This window comes from Nematostella vectensis, chromosome 10 (genome assembly GCF_932526225.1).
Source record: "Nematostella vectensis chromosome 10, jaNemVect1.1, whole genome shotgun sequence".
In the NCBI taxonomy this organism is placed as follows: domain Eukaryota; kingdom Metazoa; phylum Cnidaria; class Anthozoa; order Actiniaria; family Edwardsiidae; genus Nematostella; species Nematostella vectensis.
In genome coordinates this window covers 10,672,496-10,697,905 of record NC_064043.1, presented here as the reverse complement: position 1 = coordinate 10,697,905, position 25,410 = coordinate 10,672,496, and the positions used below count along the sequence as shown (strand labels likewise).

Genomic DNA, 25,410 nt, shown 5'->3' with positions numbered 1-25,410 from the left:
TTAGGTGACTCGCTTGACCCCGGTATAAAATGACTGGACAAAATGGCCAAATCTCCAGTTGCGGTATCATAAGAGACTCCCGTCGAATCATACTCGTAAGCAAATTTAATATCGAAACATGCATTGAAACTTGCCTAACTTTATTTTATTTAATAATTGAGCATATTTTTTACATTTTAATTTCTTCGATCAAGTCATTTTACCTAAATAAACGTTTTTACTTATGAACGAATTACCTGTCAGACCATTATGTACAGCCTTGCGCATGTATATCAATGAAGACTCTTAATATAATTATAGAACTCTGTAAGAGGATTAAATTTCAGAAATGAAGACAAATTAAATAATTTCTTCCCTTTCATTGACAAAATTCTTATTGTAACCAATACTTTTCTTTTCAAATAATATAGTTTTGCACAGTATAAACGCCACAGCCGATAACGAACACTCGATTATAACGAATTACAAATACTTAAAGGAGATGTGTCATGTTCTGTCGTGGGCCACGAAAAAGCACATAACATCCACTTGTGCTAAAATTACGTATCGTTGAGTATTAAAAATTTGTTTTCGAAGTTCCTCGATCCTACTTTTGTGACGAATACTGCACTGCTACAAAAATCTTCTGAATTACTTTAGACTTCATCATGTTATCTGAGTTAGGCCAAGGGCCTTTGAATCTATTTTCAAACCCTGATTTTGTAGATTTATTTTCGGAAACAACAATGACACAACCCTTTTAAGTTACGAAAAAAAAACTCGACGCAAAAACACACACACAAACACATCGAAAGCACACTGAATAAACAAAATAGGCAACAAGCAGCAATAAATCAACAATTCTTCAATGTTTTCTCGGAAATAACTCGGGAATGCGACTGACTGTCGATGCTTGCGATATGTGATTTTTAGGATCTTTCTTGGTTTAAGCGACCATCAGCAAGAGAAGACACGACATAAAAATCCAAATTCTCCCCGGGCCAATTTTCAACCTGGCCATGCCATGATCCGGCTTTTTAAACGAATACCCGAATTTTACGCAATCGATAACCTCTCGTCACTAGACGTAGCGTGCGGACTGTTCTCTCGGTCGAAAGCCTCGGTCTTTCCTGTATCCATTCATATCCAACAATTTACTAGTGTCCGTGTTATTACAAGGCATCGTGTTGATATAGAGAGACGGCGAGTCATTAAACACGCCGGAGTTTCTCTCACAAATATCTTTATCCTCGAAATTCTTCTCTTTTTCTTTTTCGCTGATCAATAAGGCGTCGGTCTCCGAGTCTCCACTGCTGGCGCTAGATTCGCTCTTCTTCGTTCGTTCGCGCTCTAGCGAATCCCTTTGAACTTTGTCGATCTCGTTGTTTACATGTGGGCTCAAATTTCTCTTTGGTACATCCGCTAAAGTAAACGCTTTTTTGTTGTCGTTTGAGTCCGTGAACTTTGTTTGCGGTATTTCTTTGAGTTCGATATTCTCGAAGGGGACCGGAGGGAGGGGGAAGTTTTTGTCTTCCATTGGTGTCTCAGGGGGGAGGGGCGTGTTGAGATCTTCGGGTAGCAGGTACTCGGGCGACTGCTCTTCTGTGGTGTCATTCTCCAAGTCTAAGTACTCTTCACCCGTCTAAAAAAAAAATCTCAATCAGTTAGAAAGTCCGGATATAAGTTTGATACTTAATTTATGATCTAATACAAAACAGAGATACTACTTTTACTTTTTTATTCAAAGAGGAGATATCGATATCCATCCAATTCCCACCCACCCTGTATCCTTCCCTGCTGACTAATTGAAGTGTGGAAGAATAGAGATGAGGTGAGCGCGTTTCCGATGTATTCACTGTGTCGCTCATAGCTACTGTACCTCAGTTGTCTTTCCCTCAAGAATTTTATCGATGGTTTCCAGAAGCTGAGTGAATGTGGGTCTCTGGGCGGGATCGTGCTGCCAGCATCTCAGCATCAAGTCATACCTGCGCAACAATCAATCCCGCCGATCAGGTAATACCAAACCCCGTCAATCAGGTAATATCAATCTCGCCAATCAGGTAATACCAAACCCCGTCAATCAGGTAATATCAATCTCGCCAATCAGGTAATACCAAACCCCGTCAATCAGGTAATATCAATCCCGCCAATCAGGTAATATCAATCCCGTCAATCAGGTAATATCAATCCCGTCAATCAGGTAATATCAATCCCGTCAATCAGGTAATATCAATCCCGCCAATCAGGTAATATCAATCCCGTCAATCAGGTAATATCAATCAGGTAATATCAATCCCGTCAACAGGTAATATCAATCCCATCAATCAGGTAATATCAACCCTGTCAATCAGGTAATATCAATCCCGTCAATCATGTAATTTCAATCCCGCCAATCAGGTAATATCAATCCCGTCAATCAGGTAATATCAATCCCGCCAATCAGGTAATATCAATCCCGTCAATCAGGTAATATCAATCCCGTCAATCAGGTAATATCAACCCTGTCAATCAGGTTATATCAATCCCGTCAATCAGGTAATATCAATCCCGTCAATCAGGTAATATCAATCCCGTCAATCAGGTAATATCAATCCCGTCAATCAGGTAATACCAATCCCGTCAATCAGGTAATATTAATCCCGTCAATCAGGTAATACCAAACCCCGTCAATCAGGTAATATCAATCCCGTCAATCAGGTAATACCAATCCCGTCAATCAGGTAATACCAAACCCCGTCAATCAGGTAATATCAATCCCGTCAATCAGGTAATATCAATCCCGTCAATCAGGTAATATCAATCCCGTCAATCAGGTAATATCAATCCCGTCAATCAGGTAATACCAATCCCGTCAGTCAGGTAATATTAATCCCGTCAATCAGGTAATACCAAACCCCGTCAATCAGGTAATATCAATCCCGTCAATCAGGTAATACCAATCCCGTCAATCAGGTAATATTAATCCCGTCAATCAGGTAATACCAAACCCCGTCAATCAGGTAATATCAATCCCGTCAATCAGGTAATATCAATCCCGTCAATCAGGTAATATCAATCCCGCCAATCAGGTAATATCAATCCCGTCAATCAGGTAATATCAATCCCGTCAATCAGGTAATATCAATCCCGTCAATCAGGTAATATCAACCCTGTCAATCAGGTAATATCAATCCCGTCAATCAGGTAATATCAATCCCGTCAATCAGGTAATATCAATCGCGTCAATCAGGTAATATCAACCCTGTCAATCAGGTAATATCAATCCCGCCAATCAGGTAATATTAATCCCGTCAATCAGGTAATATCAATCCCGTCAATCAGGTAATACAAATCCCGCCAATCAGGTAATATCAATCCCGCCAATCAGGTAATATCAATCGCGTCAATCAGGTAATACCAAACCCCGTCAATCAGGTAATATCAATCCCGCCAATCAGGTAATATCAATCGCGTCAATCAGGTAATATCAATCCCGTCAATCAGGCAATACCAAACCCGTCAATCAGGTAATATCAATCCCGTCAATCAGGTAATATCAATCCCGTCAATCAGGTAATATCAATCCCGTCAATCAGGTAATATCAATCCCGTCAATCAGGTAATATCAATCCCGTCAATCAGGTAATACCAATCCCGTCAGTCAGGTAATATTAATCCCGTCAATCAGGTAATACCAAACCCCGTCAATCAGGTAATATCAATCCCGTCAATCAGGTAATACCAATCCCGTCAATCAGGTAATATTAATCCCGTCAATCAGGTAATACCAAACCCCGTCAATCAGGTAATATCAATCCCGTCAATCAGGTAATATCAATCCCGTCAATCAGGTAATATCAATCCCGCCAATCAGGTAATATCAATCCCGTCAATCAGGTAATATCAATCCCGTCAATCAGGTAATATCAATCCCGTCAATCAGGTAATATCAACCCTGTCAATCAGGTAATATCAATCCCGTCAATCAGGTAATATCAATCCCGTCAATCAGGTAATATCAATCGCGTCAATCAGGTAATATCAACCCTGTCAATCAGGTAATATCAATCCCGCCAATCAGGTAATATTAATCCCGTCAATCAGGTAATATCAATCCCGTCAATCAGGTAATACAAATCCCGCCAATCAGGTAATATCAATCCCGCCAATCAGGTAATATCAATCGCGTCAATCAGGTAATACCAAACCCCGTCAATCAGGTAATATCAATCCCGCCAATCAGGTAATATCAATCGCGTCAATCAGGTAATATCAATCCCGTCAATCAGGCAATACCAAACCCGTCAATCAGGTAATATCAATCCCGTCAATCAGGTAATATCAATCCCGCCAATCAGGTAATATCAATCCCGTCAATCAGGTAATACAAATCCCGTCAATCAGGTAATATCAATCCCATCAATCAGGTAATATCAACCCTGTCAATCAGGTAATATCAATCCCGTCAATCAGGTAATATCAATCCCGTCAATCAGGTAATATCAATCCCGCCAATCAGGTAATATCAATCCCGCCAATCAGGTAATATCAATCAGGTAATATCAATCCCGTCAATCAGGTAATATCAATCCCATCAATCAGGTAATATCAACCCTGTCAATCAGGTAATATCAATCCCGTCAATCAGGTAATTTCAATCCCGCCAATCAGGTAATATCAATCCCGCCAATCAGGTAATATCAATTCCGTCAATCAGGTAATATCAGTCCCGCCAATCAGGTAACTTCAATCCCGCCAATCAGGTAATATCAATCCCGCCAATCAGGTAATATAAATCCCGTCAATCAGGTAAAATCAATCCCGCCAATCAGGTAAAAGACACATAGGGCAACGTACGCTACCGTGGCCACCAAGGAAAAGTTTAAAGAATGTTTGCCAAAAAGAATGTGAGAATCATGCTTTGATAGACTCTAACTTCCAAACCGGGATGCTGCGTTCTACTGTGCACTAAAGCATTCTTTGTCACGCTGGTTGGCTAGTGAAGCTTTTGTTAATCAGATAAATAAGCTTCTCGATTCTCCTGCCCTCATTTAAAACTGTCAGCAATGTGGCCACGGTTGCGCGCTGCGTATTGTAAAACAGCAGCGTTTATAATTTTATTATAAGTAGTCAAGCAGAATAGCGGAACTAACTATATGGAGTAAGTTTTTACTACACTCAGGGCAAAGGCAAATATCGCAGCAAAACGTGTAAAGATAAGGGAATATCGGGATGTATGGAGAGGGATAAGAGTTTTAAGCTCAATCCTGAATACACAACAAGCAAACAAATACTACCCTGAATTTGTCAAATCTTGAACAGGTCCTGAATATTATCTTTTTGAAACAACTGCCATACAACACACAAGCCAAAAAATGGAGGGGGGGGGGGGGGGTAAAAATGGCGGAGGAGGGGGTGGGTGTATTGGCATTAGCTTACATCTCTTGCGGGCAGTCCTCGGGTTGCGCCATTCTCTGGCCCTCCATCAGGTACTGGTACACCTCGTTAGCGGGCAAACCCGGGTAAGGGCTTCCTCCTAGGGTGAAGATCTCCCATAGCAACACCCCGAACGACCACACGTCACTGCTGTGGGTGTACACCTGGTCCACGAGCGCCTCGATGGCCATCCATTTCACCGGTAATAAGCCCTAAGGAAACAGATTAACTGATTAAATTAGAAGTTCTACGGTAAATATAAAAATCTCTAGTTAAGGATTTGGGGTTCTTAAGTAACATCCTCCATCATACATACGTTGTCTGACCCCAGGCCTGAAATCTCTGTAAAGTGGTCGAGGGAAAGCTTACCGCGGTTGTTTTAACATAGTGCTCTTCTTTGTAGATATCTCTGGCCAAACCAAAGTCCGCAATTTTCATCACGTAATTCTCCCCGACCAAGACATTTCTGGCGGCCAAATCACGGTGAACACACTGCAATAGAAGGAATAGATACGTCTCAGGAATCAAGTACAAATAACATACAAAGAGCAAAAAACGGTAAGAACTGATCATTTCAGCAATTTCTCAACTAAAACATTTGTCCAAAGCTTCAAGCGAATCAAGCCCAAATGTTGGTAGGATGTTTCGCCGATGCCATGCCATTTTCTTACCCTTCTGGACGCTAGGAACTGCATAGCACGTGACACCTGGAATGACGTAATCACCAGATCCGTTAGCGTGAACGTTTCATCGGGTTTCTCGGTAGGCGGCGACCACGTGGCTTCAAAAACGTCTCTGCGCTTTCTCAAGAAGTTTAGCAAGTTTCCGTGTGGACAGTACTCGATGATAACAAGGAGGTCACATTCGCGCCCTGGAAAGGAAAAAAATCGTTTAATCGATTTAAGAGTTCGAGTTATCCAAAGAAAATAGAAAAGTACTTGAGGGAAAACTGAAATCACTTCGAATAAGGCGAGGGTTGAGTCACTGGGCGTAAACGTTTTCAGGATTAAATAGCATTTCTAAGAGAGCGTGTTATCGTAGATTACCTAAACCAGTCTTGAGTATACCTTTGGTGCAGGCGCCCAGTAAGTTGACAATATTCTTGTGTTCGCCAATGTGCATCAAAATCTTAAGTTCTGACAACAGGTCTCTATACTCGGAATCGGTCGCGTTCTCTGAAAGAGCAAATGTGTATTAATACTGTGCAGAACCAATGATTTTGGATTCAGGTACCAGATATCTTGACTGGCGGGTATTAACCAGACGGACATCCAGAAACCCCCTCTTTACTCTTTTTAAATCTTTTTCTTCCCGTTTTCTATCATTTTTGCGCTAAAATTGGGGGGGGGGGGGGGTGCGCGCGCATCCTGCGCACCCTCTGTGCACGCGCCTGTAATTTCGATGATATTCTAATCACATCATTGGCTTACAGGTAATCATGTATCTTTACACAGACAAGACTGGTACCTTTAAGTCCCTTGCACGCCACCCTAGTGACTTGCTTGTTGCTCTGGTATGGACGGCTTGCTGAGCCAAACCTCGATCGTCGGCGACCTTTGCCCTTGAGGCTCGCCCTGGGGTCAAATGCCACGATCCCAACAGCCTCTGCGAGGAAGACTTGGCCGAATGCACCGGTGCCTACTATGTCCACTGTTGGCAGAAAAAAAAAACGATAAATATCGGACGGACGAACAGAAGGACAGAAAACTGGACAAAAAATAGAATGATAGACGGAAAGCCAGACGTTATGACAGACGGACGGAAAGGATAACAGACGGGCAGATAGAATGACAGACGGACAGGCAGTCGTTGTGACATACGGATGGACATATGGGCAGACAGGACAACAGACAGACGGACGCAGAGGTGACAGTCAAACGGGAGATAAACTAAAAATAAACTCACATAGTTTGATTCGATCTCTGGGGAACTCCCACTCAGCGTTCCACGGCAGTTTGTGTGTCTGCTCGAGTAATGGCCGAGCGGGGTCCAACTTCTTGAAATAATCCTCCATTGGTGGCAGCGTGAAAATGTAGAATCCTCCGTAGAGTTTCTTGCGCCGGTAGAGCACTCCTATGATAACCAGCAGCATGGCAATGACGAGACAAGCCGTCACGGCTAGACCAATCAGCGCTGGCTTAGAGATCCCCACGTTATTGTCACGTGACAATTGCTTGCCAGCGGTTGGCGGTGACACTATTGGGGCAGTGAATGATGCATTATTAAAAACCAGGATCAATCTCGAAGATTTTCGGCAACAGTATTAAGGATGCGTGAATGTAGATTAGACATCCATTCCAAGATAGCGGGAGGCATTTTTGCTCAGGATTTTTCATTTGTTACTGAAAAAATTTTTTTGTTTCTGTACGGAAAAAGTTGACCGCATTTTTGTTTTCTACGTACAGTCTGCTATTGCGAACAACACGTTTTAATGAGCCCACGGACAGGAAATGAGGGCAGCAGGTGTGTGCCTGGTAGCACAAAGAATTAAGATGAAATAATCGATTACAAAATGCCCGTGCTATACATAACAGAACTCATAAGATAAAAGCCATTTTGTGGATACCATGTTTTAGAGACACAAGTAATAATTCGAATGACTTACTAAGACGGTAAATCTTTTTTTTAGTTCCGAGGGAATTCACGGCAACGCATTCATAGTTCCCCAGGTCATCTTCACGTAAGGACGCGAAATACAGTCGGCTGTGGCCATTCTGCGCCGAGGAGTTCACGACTGCTGTAAAAGTACCGTTCTCTGTTTCCTTTTTCCATTGCACCTTAGGTGTTGGGTTTCCTGTGGCGAAGCAGTCAGCGTAGAACACCTCACCAAACTTGATTGGGTCGGCGATGAAGTTGTCAGGCTCTATTCTCAATATTGATGGAGGCACTACAAATAAAATTGTACGGGATTATGTAATGTGACACCGGACTTAAAGAGACATTTCCCTGGATTTGCAAACAAACAAACAAACAAGCAAGCAAGCAAGCAAGCAAAACAAAACCACACCCCAACTAGCCGTGATCTCGAAGCAGAATACTAAATATATGATACAAAAAAAATCCCCTACCAGTTTGTGGCTGCATCAATTATTTATACAATTTAACAATAGCACCATCCCACCCCCTCTTTGAAACGCCTCCTGTTTTACGCTTTGCTCAAAGTATTCTAAATTCGAAGTACCACTCAGAGCTACTAAAAAGTACTTATGAACACTTTTCCCGACACCACACATTTATAAAAACCGACGCGCTTTTATCAACTTACTGGGCTAAGAGCCCGAAATCGCGAAATCGCAAAAATCAGAAATTGCTTTTTGCATTATAAGTTCAGATCGTACCTAGAATAATGTCTAATGTTATTTTTTTCCAGGCTATAACAGATCGACGTCCGCTATCCTTTGAGTTCATTACTAATGGCAGTAAGTCCAGACCTTACCTTGAACGTCCAAATAACCTTGATCTTTGTCTTGCCCCAGACTATTGACCGCTTGACACTCATAGCTTCCGCTATCGTTGTACGACGCCTTGCACACCACCAGTGTGTAACTCTCTTCATTATCCCGTTTATCCAGATGGTATAACTCGTTTATCCGGTTTTTGCAGTCCTTGAGCGAGCTCAGCGTGAGCCTGGGGCTTAAAACGCGGCCATCTTTGTACCAACGTACGGTGGGGGGAGGGTTACCAGTCACGTGACATTGCAGAGCAACAGAGCTCGTTTCATTGGTTGTTAGGTCGTCGAGGCGTACAGTTGGTGCGCTAACCGCTGGAAACAAATACAATACAATGAAGAATAATCAGAATCTTGGTGAAGAAAATTCTACTTAAAAGTCAATAAGTAATTTCAAACTAGTTCCTATAACGTTTTTATTTTGCCGGGAGGGCATACAACTGTGAGACAAAAAGGATGGACCCAGTGGGGTAGATTTAGCGGCTATACACTCCCATTTTAATGAGTTTGATGAATCTCTGGGACTTATTATTCAACCCTGTTTATGTTTAATTTTTAGTTCATCCTGTCCCCTTTTTATACTGGATCTTCAAATCCTTGCAAAACCCCTAGGGGCGCCTATCACAAAATTTAAAACCCTCACAAGGAGATCTTAAAATGAAGCCAGCCTGAGTACTTACCTACAACTTCCATGAAGATAGATGTAGACACTATGTCCCGGTTATTTTTCTTTTTCGCGGCGCAGGTATAATGACCGGTGTCATTCGGCGACGCGTTAACAACCTCTAGGATTGTAGTGTTCTGTAACGGACGAACAATGCTTCTGACACTGACGCGCCCGCTCGATTCTATTCGCCTGTTTTCTTTATCGACCCAGTAGGGAGGTGCATCGAAGGCCGAGTGACCTGTGCAGCCAAGCGTGATATTCCTATGCTCGTAGTACTTTTTATTGCTGCCTTTCTGTGTGCTTGATGAGGACATATCTTTGATTGTAAGGAGGTCATCGCTTTGAGAAACTGTGAAATGGATTATATAAACAGTTTAATATAATAATAATAATAATAATAATAATAATAATAATAATAATAATAATAATAATAATAATAATAATAATAATAATAATAATAATAATAATAATAATAATAATAATAATAATAATAATAATAATATATATTTTGTTTGCGAATAATAAGTTCCCATAAGCACTTTCGGTCTTGGGACAGCCATTTGCTACTTGCTTGCATTCGCCGTTTTCACTGACAATGTTTTTGTAATAGAAGTTCACAGTATCAAATGTCAATGTAGTGAAAGCACCCTTATGTTTCATTATGTTCTTATCTGCCTTACTCTCACCCATAACCCATTGCGTACTTACTTGTTCTGCGTACTTCGTAAACCAGAGAATCTTTTGCAATCTTGTTCTCCGCCACGCAACGGTAAAACGCAAAGCTGTCGCTTGCTTGGATCAGCAGAGTGCTGTTATAGTCTCCCATCTGAACGATCTTAGCGCCACCTTTCCCTTTTGGCTTTCCCAGCGGCATCCAGTTGTTATCGTAAGGTTTGCACGTGAGTTCTTCCCCAGAGCAAGGCCATCGCTGCCACTGCCACGTGATACTAGCTATTGGGTTGGCGCGTATCACCTTACAGCGAAGTTTATGCGCCGCGCCTTTTGGGATCATGATAATATCCAAGCTATTTCCTTTGTTTTTCTGGATCATCGGTCCGGCTGGAAAACAAACAAAAGAATGCTACAAACTATAATCGAGAAAAAATATACTTTTGTTTTTGTTTTGGCTTTTGCTCTATCTAAACGGGTTCGAGTTAGAGGTTACTGTCCCGCATTTGGCATTCAGTCAAATCTCACCCGCTCTTTAGCCAATCAAATCGCTCGTACTGTCGACGACTACGGTACACATGCTATATTTCTTCGCGCGTTACAAGGAGAATGTACAAGTGCGCGATGGGCGTCTCTCCCCCGTCATAAAGGGCGTGTATTACAAGACATACCAAGTACGTTGAGTGCCGCGGTGTCCCGTGTAGAGCCTGCCACGTTAGTAGCCACACAAGCAAACATAGCGTTATCTCGCGGGTACAAGGAGTTCTTGATCTCCAGCTCACTGTAACTGGATTTCACGACAGACGCGCGGTAGCCGTTGCTGAACCTTGAGGGGCATTCTGGGAATTGCCCACCTTCGCACGTGACAATTGGTATCCCACCACGGTACCACGAGATCTTTGGCCAGGGTGAACCGCTGACCACACATCGTATTCGTGAAACTTCATTCTCTTCAGCGCTGTAGTTGTTTTTCTCAATATTCACACTTGGCTTGGTTGTATCTATTTAATATGTGTATTAATCAGGAATCCAATCATCCTCGGGTACCCAGGGGGTCGAGGTCAGCGTAACGAGCCGCGACAATGAGGCGGCGGATGGGGGGGGGGGGGGGGGGGGGGTGGTAGAGAAGAAAAAAGGAAGGAGAAGACGTCTTATCGCATCTTTCTCTTCTCTCCCGCCCCATATCCCCCCTGTGCATCGGCTTTGTATCAGCTTTGTCTCTAATATTGAGAGACATTTGTCCCAAGAGCCCTGCGCTCATCTATGCCATTTATACCATTATAGTTATATCTCTCAAAGGAGAAACTACTGAAAAGACACAAAACTACAAACAAGTTACAAAAAAGAACATTTAAGTGGAGCTTAACTGATGAGTGGATACTCATCTACTAAATTTGAAAACCTATTTGAACCTTGGATAAACAGCCACACCGCAGAAAAAATTTAACTTGCGACCTCGACGCCTTGGGTGCCCAAGGATGAAATACCATCAAAAGGGGAAGAAATGCAATAACGAAGTGCAATTGCTATACAAAAGATATTATATGTCCCTTAGTGTATTATATTTTACGAATGTTTCCAAATGATTCCAGTAATATAGTCCAATCAATCTACTGTTTAAGATCGGACTAATTGCAACACAAGGTTTATCAACGTTTTTGTATTAATTAAGTCTCCCCTTATAACATACTAAAAGTCTAAAAAAAAAATAGGAGCACGCAAACACCCTGAAAAACCGCATCGAATTTCCACATACAAGGCTTGTATGGAAAACCACAGGGTTCCCAAATCATGAAAATCACGAAAATACACATACTTTAAAAAAAATCAAGTTTATACTACTATAAATGATAAGAATATTTCTACACGATCTGGATAAAAATCAACATTATCTGATATAGCCCATCTATTTTGGGCAAAACCAACAGGTTTCTAAGTTTGTTTGATTTTAATGGCTTTGATCTCAAGTTTATTGTTATCTCTCCGCAACCCTGCTTTCAGTTATAATTATTAAGTGTGATTTTAAATGCAGGACCCAAGTGATATCAGACACAGCCTGAAGGGGCTTATCCTGTCAAAACATTGGTAAAAAATAAAAATTTGTCACCATCACGATGCTTGTAGACATTCAAGAACCCTTTTAAAGAATTCTGAAAGTTCTTGCGGAAAGATCGCCCTACACTGAAAAACACCTGCACGGGTGTTCAAGCCGACAGCGCAGTTAATGTTGATACCGCTAAAGCGACCGGAGAAGAGATCTTGTTAGCAGATAGCACAACCTCGCAATCGGCAGTCAATGACGTCGTACGTGCTACAGCTGTCGTCTCAGCACTTAACTCTAGCTCACCCCCAAAAGACCTTAAACAACACTTCTCCTTTGAGCTCTGAAGCTTTCCTCCAGCATTGTTAGACTTAATGATATGTACCCGAGGAAAAGCGGTTGTGGCACAATCGACACGGGAGCTGATGACGAATCGAATATATGATTGCTTATGTGGAAAGCTGCGGTAAAATAGTCCGCACGATTAGCATAACCGTTCCTGCTGGTGACGCTAATTCTGCATGGAAGCCCATGACATCTACCTGAGCCGAAATCCAAACTACACGAAGATGTGGGGAATGACGGCCATAAATGAGCTACTAGGGAAAAGTTTTAATGTTATTTCTATTTCTAATTTTATTTTTCGCTTTTTATCCATGCGCTTCTTGGTTGTGATACCACCTTCCATAAATACGGGTACAGGCTGGTAAAGGGGTGTTTGGATCACGTTTCACGGACCGGGGAAAATGGCTTTTCACATTTCACGGAAAAAATGGCCTATTTTTAATCACGTCTCACGGACGTCAAAATGGACGATTTCACGTTTCTCGTGGGCGAAAAATGGCCAAATCTCGTTTCACGAAAATACCCTTTACCACCCTGACGGGTAGGTAAGGGGGTATCGTTCAAGAAGCTTGTCTCCTCACCCTACATCGGCGCACAGGCAGCTGTTAACAGGATAGAGCTAAGAGAGCAACAAAATCTATCGCTAACTCCAGCAGCAGCCATGTTCCACAGTTCCATTTTCCAGTATTCTATCAAGTCAACCAACGGAAAGGCGATAGAATGGCGGTCTGAAGCTTGAGCCTAGATGTTGGTCAACGACAGGGTGAACCCTTAACAGATCTTGAGATACCTCCAGGACAGCAGCACGTTTAGTGCTCCTGCCGCATGAACAATCTAGCGTGTTAGCCTTACGGCCAATGCAAAGGGTCATCGTGAACTAATTTCCTCTCAATCGGGTCTTAATTTTAAAGGAATTTTAAAAACTTCCGACATTAAAAAAATCTATTTCCACAGAAAAACGATACCATGAGAATGATTATATTATAAGTATAATGTGTCTATATACTTTCTTGATTTATACTGAATCAATGACATTTTTATTGGGAGCCGCTAAGCACTATTATAGCATCACGTATGGTCATTTATTTTACCCAAAATAACTGAACTAATTCAAATAACAGTGGTATGTAAAGTATGTATTTTTTTCGTTATTTTCATGATTTGGGAACCCTGTGGTTTTTCATAAAAGCCTTGTATGTGAAAATTCGATCCCGTTTTTCGTGGTGTTTACGTGCTCCGATTTCTTTAGACTTTTAGTATGTTATAGAGGGATACTTTCTGTGCAAGAAACCGTTAAAAAATCTTGTGTTGCAATTAGTCCGATGTTGGCCCCTTTTTTGTCGTAGATTGACTGAACTAATACATACCTAGAACTGGTACATAAATTGAGGCTTGCGCCGTCGCACCAATGCGATTTTTCTTCTCACACATGTAACTCCCGGCGTCCTCCTTTGTGACGTTAGTCAGACTCAACTCATTAGTAATAATCAGGTAGCCATTAGAATTCGTCTCACTTTGTTGCACTCCCTTAGTAATCTTCTCAGACTTGTCGCCCCTCACCCTGTACCACGTGACGTCTCCCCTGTAACTAGAATAGCACATGACCTTCTCCGAGTCACCGTATTCCATCGGGTCGAGCCTGGATGGAATAGTAGTGACGTCAACAGTCAGGGTGAGATCTGCAGATACAAACATTACGTGATCAGACCTATTATCTTTGTTCTACAAAGGAGTTCTTTTGCCTCTATTCTTCTCGTTTTTTGGGTCGAGGTGCGGATATTGTTCATTTGCCCAATCAAATTGCAGCTTGTAAGAGCTGTGTACTGACCCGTCTCTTCTAGTCTCGGTCCGCCGCCACTTTGTCATCTTCGCGAAATACCAAGTGTTAGCGAACATCCATGTTTAGAATGGACATAATACGCATCACATGGTGTCTTTACCAAACCATATGGATGACGTTATTATTATGCCATAATATAATGGCCAACAGTACACGTTATAATGTGAACGGGGGTCATTGAAAAAGTCCACTCTCTCGTCTTAAGAAAAACCTCTCTATTCTAACATATTAGAAATGTTAACATCGTGAAATCTTACCGCGGTCAACATGTATTTCCGTAAGTAACTTATCCCGAAGACCGCTGACTCGGCACGAGTACTTTCCGCCGTCTCTACCGACCGCTAAGCGCGTTAGCGTGAATATCTGCCCTTTCTCCGAGAGCCTGGGGTCTAGCAGACGTCCTTCCTTTTCTCCCGCCTGCTTTAGAATAAGGGTGACGCGAAGGGCGGGGTCGTTGGTACGGCAATCGAAGACGAAGGTACTATCTTTGGCCACGACTGTTCTGGGTTGGTAGTTTTTGCCAATCCAGCGAAGAAAAGGGGTCGTTGGAATTGCGGGCGGGTCTGAAAAAAGATATTACCATCATCGTCATCTTTGTCATCGATTTTTAAAATCCTCACAATCATGACTATCATTATCATTACCACCACCATAACCATTATATACATATTGTCATATAGTGTAGTTCCAGAAAATATCCATATCCCCCCCCCCCCCCCCATGGAGGGGATGACTGGAAATTCCGGGGGTGTGGGGGTCAAACGCCCAGGAATTTACATATCAGTCAATCTTGTTTTAAAAACTTTCGTTTTTCTAGCTCGCTCGGTCATTTCCCTATTAGGCATTAAAACATACCATATTTGAAAGTCCGCTTCAATCATTTTTTTCGCTTTTTTATTGCTCTAGAACTTTGTAAGTCGAGAATTTCCACGTAAACTTGCAGGAATTCGTGTTTACTATGATTTTGCTGGTAGCCATCTTGGAAATGGAGCCTAGTCCCTAACGTTTTAGAATATCACTGGTCTCCCGGGCGTTTGCCCCAGGCTCTTTTAGACCATTGAGAAAAAATGACAGCCATTGATTGATATACAGAGGGGAGGGTGGGGGGGGGGGGGGGGGGGTTAAGGTAAAATGTCCTTTTTCCTTAACAGTTACTGTATTTATTTTTTTTCCAGGGAGTTGGAAATTCCAGAGGGGTAGGGGGTGGATTTTCGGAACTACACATTCACCATGTATATCATTTTTATCACTAACTGGTATCAGGTTGTTGGCAGGAAAGATTTATGATTTAAACAACACTGAACTCTCGGCAAGACTATCTACACGCGCCCTCACCTTGGCATGTTTTCAAGGTGTCGTTCCAGTGCTGATGTACGTCTGGGCAGTCCACTCTTTTGGGTATGTTGTTTTTGCACTCGATGTACCCATTTATGTTACTGGGATCGGGAAACTTGCCGCTGGGTTTGCGGCACTCTGTTAAACATTATAATAATACAAGGGATGAGCGACTGAAACCATTAATTCAAACAATGATCAGGTGCGCATCCAGGGAAGGGAGAGAAGGGGAAGGGAGAGAGGAGGAAGGGAGAGAGGGGGGAGGGAGGGGCATGAGAGGTCCAGGTGAGGAATGATCAGTCGAGGGCTATGGGTATGCAGGAGTTGGTCACACAACACACAGATAATACAAGAGACACTCTCAAACAACACACAATAGCCATGCAAGACTGTCACACAACACACAGATAATACAAGAGACACTGTCAAACGACAAACAATAGCCATGCAAGACTGTCACACAACACACAGCTAATACAGGAGACACTGTCAAACAACACACATTTCAAATAGGCATGAGACAATGTCAAACAACAAACAATAGCCATGCAAGACTGTCACACAACACACATTTCAGAAGATAGGCATGCGACACTGTCACACAACACACAACTGAAAAAAAAGACAGTAGACATTAATCAGTATTGTGACATACTTATAGTCGACTGACAAAAGGTTGTCGTCAACCGGCTTCGCGACTACGCGGCAAGCCCGCACGTAAGCATGGGCAAAAACCACTGAAGCGCCTAGCTGCATATATTATATTAGCCAAAGCGGGTAAGCGGGAAGTTATGCGTTGGCTTAATATGCATGCTTACATGTGGGCTTGTCGCGTAGTCGCGAAGCCGGTCGACGACAACCTTCAGTCAATCGACTGTATATAAAGGACTTTCACAAAAACACTGGATTCGCCTCCTTACCTTCAATGACCAGTTTAGCGTTAGCACTGTGGCTATACCCAGGTTGAAGTCCGCTAGTAACGCGGCACGTATAGATCCCCGCATCATCCTTACGAGCATCTCTGATCATCAGCAATGCCTCATTCAGTATGTGCCCCTGGTGAACACGTGGACTGAGGATCATGACGTGATTGGCTGGGACCGCTGTACCATTCTTGAGCCACGAGAAGGTTATCATGTCACCGAGGGCGACGCAGGAGAAGTTTGAGCTGTTAGTGATAGGGAGGATTTTCGCACTGGGGTAGATATGAGCTTTAGGATCTTTGTATCCTCCTTGAAGAATTAAAAATGATACAAAACGTTAAAAAACGTAGACCACCCACTCCTTTGTTATTGCTTATCATTGAAAAAACAGCGGTTTATTCGCAAGAAAACTTCAAAATACCGATCTAGATTAGATTGGAAATATTGGTTAATTGCTTGAATTAGCCGATGGAAATGGATGTTTTGCGTGACTCGGCATTGAACATAAAAAAGCGGCATGATTGGCATTCTTTAATATTATGGTTAATATCCATGCTTGAACGGATGCAATTTTCGGTAGTGATGATAATAAAGATAAACGTATGCTGACGATGATGCCGACTATTGAAGAGTGACGGTAAATCATGATGCTGATGACAATAATAGATAATATGGTAATAATTATCATAAATGATTATGACTGTGACGATTATAGATGATAATGATTACGATGATTATAATTGATAATTACCGCGATAATGTCTAAGATGCCAGGGCCGTAACAGCGGGTGGTGTACTAAAAGTAACCCCACCCCCCCCCCCCCCAATATTTTCGGAAATTATAAGGAAATGACCAGTAGGAGCGTTGCTGTGCCCCACGATTTTTCTAAATGTTTCTGTATCGTGCCCTCCACCAATATTTCGAGACCTGCCACGCCCTGAATGCTTTTGCAGCTGATGATGATTATGGCTATGTCTACGTACCTTGAGAAGGGATGAACTGTCCCATGGTCTTTCTGACCACCTTTCCACGCTGATTACGTCCTTCACACGAATACAACCCCTCATCGCTTAATGTCACTTTCTGAAGGACAAACTTTGTCCCTTTCAGAATTAGTTTATCATCATCTGGAACCAAACGCGTTGGAACGCCGTCGTATTTCTTCACCCACAGGGACACGGTCGCGTTTGGATCTGACGTTATGCAGTTGACTTTTAGACTGTCTCCAACAATAGCCATTAGATAGTCCTGGCTTTTGCTTAGAATTTTAAACTCTGAAAAAAATAATTTTAAAAGAATAAACAAATCTTTTTGTCTTTGCACAATATAAAATTCATTTTATTTTGCATTAATAGAAAATATATGCCCCCCCCCCAACCTGTCTACGCGCAAAACCTACACCAATAGGGGACTTGCGCTAAGTGATCACGTGACCTTTCTGGGTGGCAAATTTAAGCAAAAATATACACAGAAATGACTGCGCCCGTCACCTCAGAAAACGACGAAGAAAAAAAAAATCCATGAATGAAAATTAAACCATTCTGAACAAAATAATTTAGGGTTTTATACGTAAATCAAGCGCTAAATAATTTGCTTTTTTTGCTGTTATTTTGCCGTTAAAAGCATGCGCTAGTTTGCCACCCCAAAAGTCACGTGATCTCTTAGCGCAAGTCCCCTATTCGCGCACACTTCAAATAATATACTACAGAATACTCTTCATAACAGAAATCGCAAAATAGCGAAGCCGTACAGGCAAGATACGTGGTGCGATTCTCACCTTTGACGATCAATCTCGTGGGCTCTGCATTATAACTGTTAACATACGAAAACGAGTTCTTCACGCGACACTCGTACATCCCTCCTTCATCTTTACCCACGTTCGTTAAACGCAATGTGTTTTTGTGGAGACTGTCGTCGCTCGTGTAGTCTTGGACACCGTCCGCGAGTTGAGTGGCATCCTTGTACCACGTGACTGCACCCACTTGCGAGGAAGCCTGTACAGTGCAAGTGAGCGTCACGCTGGCGCCCTCCACAACACTGAGCTGGGATGGCGTGACAAGTATTCTTGGTTTCACTACTGTAATATAGAAACCAGATAACTGTTAGAGTCGTTGGCTAAAGCTTGCCGCGCGCCGGATATCTATTATAATGGTACAAAAAAAAAAGACATTGAATCCCTATAATCTTTTCCAGCTCAAAACAAATTCAATTTTCTTTGGATTTGCTTCTTACATTTACTGTAGTGAGAAAACGTTAAAGACAACCAATAGCAGTAACAATAGCAGTTTTCAAGACGGGTAAATGACAGCAACATCAACAAACAAGATGTGGCGACGATATTTTAAAATATGATATCTTCAGCACGATGTCCGTAGTTCCGACTTACGTGATAATGTTGTTTTGTTTGTCATCAACATTGAAAACTCTGGTCATTGTTCAAAATAACTTTTCTCGCATTATTCGATATATAAATACAATTGGGCCGATTTCATTGTAGGGTGCTTTGAAGTTTCTCGTGATTGAAAAAACATATTTTCATATGATGCATAACCTAACCATGCGTCACACATTTCAGGTTCCTTAAGTTTACTTACGGTTTGAGAGGAACACGGTGATATAACCGACTGATTCCAGCCGTCCCCTCCCATCTGGCAAAGTGGTACGACACTGGTAGTAACCCCTATCTGTATTGCTTGTCAGGTTATGAATAGTGAACACTGCACCATGAAGGACGACACGTGTTCCATCAACCGCGACCGTGACGTAAGGACCTGATCGACTTTGTGACCGCTCTAGGGTCACACTTCCCGACACATCGTTAGTCGGGCATTGGATGTCGACACTGCTTCCAATACCAACGATTATGTTTCTCGCTGAAAAAAAAAATACAACAGTTACATCATTATTTGAAAGAACAGGGTAAAGGATAATTAAAAACTTCCATTTATTTGGCGAAAAGTTAAGACTCTTAAAGGGCCCTGATATATATTATATCAAGTATCGTTGTATCAAGATATTGTTATATCGAGTGTCGCTATATCGAGAGTATTATTATACTGTGCATTCTATAGAGAGAATATCGTTATATCGAGAATCGCTATAAGAGAATATCTTTATATCGAGAATGGCGTTATATAGGTTTCGCTATAGAGAGAATATCGTTAAATCAAGTATTGCTATCGAGGTGCCGAGGTTGACTGTCACCTTTTAAAATATGTATTTAGCGGAAATCCCATTGTGGATCCTACTTTTAATTGCCAATCTGGTGCCGACAAATAACAGAGACCACCAGAACATTAGCTCCATGTTTCATATGTATCCGCCGCTTTAAAGCATAGAAAGGTCTAGACATGACTTCCGTCTTTAAATAATGACAACTACAGGCCAGCGGACCTAGTATGGAATTATGTGGTAAAGAGCCCAGCGACGAGGAAAACCAGAGGAAGTCAAGACTCGTCCGGGTAAATCCTAGCCTGGGGCGAGTTAGAGATCACGTGACCAAGTCTAGGACTCTCCGAGATATACGATAGAAAGCGAAAACAGAGGGTGAATGGAATACACAAGGCTTATTATATCATAAACGTGGTACTAATTAAATCCATACTGATAGTGTGCCATAACTATTGTTATATAAATACATTACATGTTTTCCGCACGTTGATAGGATACATGTTAAAAAAATAAAAATGAAATCACGCGTAATCGTGTAAAACGTGCGTGATTTAAGGCTTTTAATCGTTTTTGTAAAACGTGGTCATGGCCTTTTTAATGTTTATAGGAAATACAAAATAAACTGGCTGCTAATGGGAAATGGAAAGAGTGTGTCATGTATTATTTAATTACCCTATAATAATATAACTTTTAAAATAAAAGGAAATAATCACAGAAACCATGAAATAACACATAAAACACACCAAATGTCTTAAATGTAACCCTGGGCGTCGAACCTAACTTTTTTTATTATTTTTATCACGACATATTCTGCTAAACTGATAAACAAATTTAATAAAAACACTCTCAAAATTGAAAAAAAAAACAGAACGTTAAAAATATACTGCACTAATTGACAAAAAAATATAGACATTCAAAACTAACTGCAATTGTTCTCCTCTAGTTGTAGTAGATGACTGCAACACTTTACCATACAGGAACCCGATTATAGGTGGGGGGGGGGGGGTCAGCAGACAGCTAGCCAGCTATAGGATGGTGAAGGTAAACGGCAGATAATCAACCATTTAAAAGGCAGTGTTGATGATCAGTTGGACAGTTGGAAGCTCTCAAAATCGCGTGACGTGCTTTGTGCTTTTTGCGTTTCGTTTTTCGGGATTTTATTTTTATATTCCCTACTTGGCCCATATCCGGCAAAGGGTGGAAATACAGTGCGCTGTTTTTCAAATAACATTGTAATTATAAGGTTCTCCGCCGTTTTTCTAATGAAATAAGGATCCCCAACTTCCTTTAAGCCTGAAGTTCCTGGGGTTTCGCGTTCTTTGAAGTTTCATAGTTATATTGAAGTATAAAATTTAAAGCGAGCGGCGATAAGTTTTAATGGGATAGCGCGTATTGTGAATCCAACTTTTATAAGTCGCCGTTACTAACAGTGTCTTTGCGGTATGTGACAAGCTAAAAAAATAAATTTAAAGAAGATAGTCATCTACTTCCACGGTCGCCTTTTACAATGATCTGACCTCGTCCCTGAACTTGGCAGAAAAGAGCTTTATTTAATCAACAAAGTATAAAGTCTCTTTCCGCCCATAATTTGACCTTGACGGAAAGAGCTTTCATTCTTTTAAGAATGAAAGCTCTTTCCGTCAAGGTAGAGTAAGTAAGTAGGAGTGTAAAGGAGATTGTTTTGTGGAAATAATGTCTTCCGTAATCTGTCATGATAGACGACTATTACCGAATTATAGAATTACCACAATTAGGCAGCACCTTGACCCCCAATAGCGAAGCGGAACGAAACATTCAGAATAACTTCACGAGTGTTACAAGAGACTAACTAGTCAACAGGAACACCATTCTGGTAGGGAAGCTAATTACCAACAAGTCTGAATTTAGTCGCAATATGCGCGCAATTACCGCGGCGTTTCACCGCTCTTTCGTCGCAACAGGGAGCCTTTTTCGCGGCCACACGATGATTTTAAACGCACTTTGACAAATCCGGGTACATTAGCACAACAATGAGTACACACCAAGCCAAAACAAGACCGCATAAGGTGACTTTCAAATAGTACATTTTACGCGGATATTTAGGACAAGGTTTGACGCACTTCCATTTCTTTTATACTCGGTGTGGCGTCGGTACGCGGTCGGTTGATTTCGCGGTGACTAGTTGCACGGGCAAGAGTTGCGTCGTCAATACTCCATGCGTGACAGCTTCAAGGAGAATCAGATGTGATCACGATCCGCTGAAAGCTACTAAGCACTAACAAATACGTTCAATTCAAAATTATTATGAATTTGTTCCATGGCTATTTAGAAGAAACCATAACGTGTTCTAGTAAGCAATATTCATAGCTCGCAACTGAGTAAAAACAAGCGTGCACAAACGCCTTTTTCTTATCTTTTGACAAAGTTAAAAGTTTCGCAATTGGTATAATCTGTTATTACGTTGTTTATATTTCCGACCACATCGGAACACTTTTTTAAAGGAAATCCAACAAATAAACTATCACTAGATAGGCTGTTTTTATTTAGGTATTTTCTGTTCTCTTGATAAATACATTTTTTTGGGGAAATGTAATTAAATGTTTAAGTCTATTCCTTTTTTAATTGAAAATGAAAATTGATGAAGAGATTAACACAAGCGAAAGTCGTTAAATTTAAGCTCTATGCGGAACTGAGCAACTGATAAAAATTAAGAAGGGACTAAGGTTCCTAGGGTGTGCCATGAAACTACCAAACAAACACAATTCTCATTTAGGTCACATTGCCTTTAAAACTGACAATGCGACAATGACGGCATCGTGAGCAGTTTAGGTCTTTTTCGTAAATTTAAGAGCGATACTTCCCATAAAAACATAAAAAAGTATAAAACAAGGAAGACGAGTATCGTCTTCCCCTTTTAAAGGTGCCCGAGTCTACAAATCCTCTTCTCTAAGTGGCCGCTCGAGCCAAAACGTCGCCAGGTGCACGCGAGAAAATTTTAGAGGTGCACTATTCTATGTATGCGAGAGAACTAAAAATAATGTTAACATAGATATGTGGGAAATAATCAACAATTACTGCAACTATTTATAAATTACAATTAGGTATCACCAATTTCAAGAAAATAGAACTAAATAAAAAAGACAATTACGGCTCCCTGGGAACGTTTTGAATACACAAGCTTAGAACATTCACACACGAAGAAAAATAAAATCGATTACATACACAAGGCACAGAGCGGAAGAATGATTCAATATGGCTTATCTACTCGAGTTAGTAACTAATGTTCACATTTATGTAGAACAAATAACATAATTAAAAATTTACCACCTCGTTAATGACTTTAATAAGCCTTTTTGCGGTACTTTGAAAGCCTAGAAAAAAATACTTTACATTTTGACACAGTGGATAGTATATGATAGAAAAACAAGAATTTTGATATATAAGGCCAAGATTATTTAAACGGCCAATTAATACGAATTAAACAAGATATCAGAAAAAAAAGGAAATACGCCTTGAAACTTATTATAATGTGATTCAAAGATATTTTAAAACATTAATTATTCATTTTTCAAATATCCTTCGGGCAAAATTTTCGCAACCCAAAATCCTGAGAGGAAAAAACATAAATAAAAAATTGGTATATTTCCATTATGAATATTTGTTTTCTTTACGGTTATTAAAGCACCGATCAATAAACAAGTTAATAATGACAGGGGAATTTTGTCGTTTATCGATTAATGTGATATGCGCAATAAATTATTTAAGGTCTAAACGTTTTAAATGTCAAAAATACACTGCTTATCAGGAGTACACGGCCACCGCGCAGTAGGTTTCGATGATTTTCTAAGTTGTTTTTATCTATGCACGATTCTAATGACTCCATCATTTGTTCGCATCCCATAGGAAATGATAACCTGGCTCACGAACGTCTACGAAGAAAAAAAAGTATTGTGAATTTGAAGAGGAGTAAAAGCACTCGCAAGGGGAAGGGAAGGGACATTTTCAACAACACGGGATTTCAATAACGGGTGCGACACCTTCATAAGGGGAAATAAGCGGTTTTGTGTTTTCTTCTTCACAACTTTATACAGGGGCTCACTGAATCGTGAAATTTAGTCCATGCGCGCTAAAGCTTTCATCCTGTCTCGTGACCTCTTTTACGGAAAAGAGTTAAAATCCGGCTAGCTCACTGCAATTTCTTGTTTGACATGTAGACTTAGTACGAAAACTAGGACATTCTCGTCGTCTATGGAAAATAGCAATACTAGTATATACAGAAGCAAGTGCGTTTTGAAACTAAACAATCTATATATGCAGTAATGTTTGAATAGGTTGTTATTTACTTGTGTTGAATGATGACGGCGTAAGAGCAATAATAAAGACCCACTTTTGAAGTATGTCGTAAATTATTTGTAAAGTTAGCAAGGATTATTTGTGCAAAGATATCGTCAGCTGCTCATATATGAACGGACGCAATAACAGCGGTTTAATAGTCTGCCTTGTAAAAGTAATTACATGTTGTCTTCAATAAAAAGCAAGATCCTACTACGCTGTCGCATGATTTCTATTGAATATTCAATGGGCACGAGTCAGACTATAACAAAACCTCAGTTTGCCGCTATCATTAGGCCCAAATAAAGTATTGATAATTAGAAACAACACATATTTCATTCAATCAAGCTCCGACCTAAAATGCACTAGGTTTTCCGAGTTGGAAGTGTGACAGCATTGTTTTATAAAATGCTGTCATTTATGACAACACGTTCGCGAATGACCTTGCACTAAATCGTGCTGTAGTTACGATTACAAAAGATGTTATTGAAACTCTAAGTACAAATGTTAAGGACACGGGAAAGTGAAGTATTCAAGGGTAGTGTTGCCTTTAAATCGTACAGACGCACTTAAGCATTACAAAGCCTAACGTTTCAAGCACACGAAAGGTTTTCAATGAAAAATTTGAAGATGATGCACTGTGTTATGAAATTCAACCTTACCGATACTGTCAAAGTAGGTAAAATACCTTCAGTCGCAGATAGGACGCTGAGAACGGCAATTAAAGCCAAGAAAGTAGCCCTTTCTTGCGGACTCCGATGCATCTCTCAAAGATGACGTGAATTTTCCGCGAATGCTTGATCCAGGGCTTGTGTGTGTTCTTGCACGGCTGCTAACAAATCGCTTCTGAGTATAAGTCCAAATAACAGAAAGGAAGTTTGGTTGTAGGGCTGTAAGCTTCGAGCTCAAAGAGCTTGCGGTAGAGGAAATAGATTGTATGGTCACTCGGCTAATGTTTGGATAGTATGGTGAACCTGATAGCTCGGTCTGTGATGTCATTGGGTGTTTGGGGCGGAACGGAAATGCACGCAAGAGGGAAAGATTACATGCATGGACTGACAAGGGAGGGGTGAATAAAAATGAATTAGTACTTATATTTTTAGCAAGATTATGTCGATAAATATTCCGATGCCCCCTTAACAATGAAATATATTCGAAGTTGTAATTTCTATTATCAATGTGTTATGGATATTCTAATGCTAAATGAAAGGATGCCAAAGAGCAAAGGGCAAACCAATACCTCCCCAAGAGAGTAGAAATGTCCA

At 41.0% G+C, this 25,410-nt stretch overlaps 1 protein-coding gene across 1 annotated transcript; it reads right to left on the bottom strand.

Annotated features, from left to right (window-relative positions):
- Nucleotides 1-123: 123 nt before the first annotated feature.
- LOC5519189 (hemicentin-1) lies at nt 124-25,131 on the bottom strand. Its single transcript, XM_032363979.2, has 21 exons — nt 24,834-25,131; nt 19,258-19,536; nt 18,441-18,740; nt 17,647-17,937; nt 16,660-16,971; nt 15,740-15,877; nt 14,662-14,967; nt 13,932-14,243; nt 10,850-11,179; nt 10,218-10,568; nt 9,523-9,858; nt 8,831-9,157; nt 8,000-8,281; nt 7,300-7,590; nt 6,862-7,044; nt 6,462-6,569; nt 6,066-6,265; nt 5,764-5,886; nt 5,398-5,606; nt 1,859-1,964; nt 124-1,621 (listed from the first exon to the last, which is right to left on the bottom strand). The coding sequence occupies exons 1-21, from the start codon at nt 24,907-24,909 to the stop codon at nt 1,061-1,063; spliced, it is 5,421 nt and encodes a 1,806-aa protein (XP_032219870.2). The 5' UTR covers nt 24,910-25,131; the 3' UTR covers nt 124-1,060.
- Nucleotides 25,132-25,410: the final 279 nt, after the last annotated feature.

What these genes read in the sequence shown, in the direction of transcription:
- LOC5519189 (XM_032363979.2), bottom strand. Translation starts at nt 24,909, where the DNA reads ATGCATCGGAGTCCGCAAGAAAGGGCTACTTTCTTGGCTTTAATTGCC. An exon ending in CACCTTGAAAACATGCCAAG is followed by an intron (nt 14,968 to 15,739) that starts GTGAGGGCGCGT and finishes ATCTTTTTTCAG; the next exon opens with ACCCGCCCGCAATTCCAACG. An exon ending in CGCGGCACTCAACGTACTTG is followed by an intron (nt 10,569 to 10,849) that starts GTATGTCTTGTA and finishes TTTGTTTTCCAG; the next exon opens with CCGGACCGATGATCCAGAAA.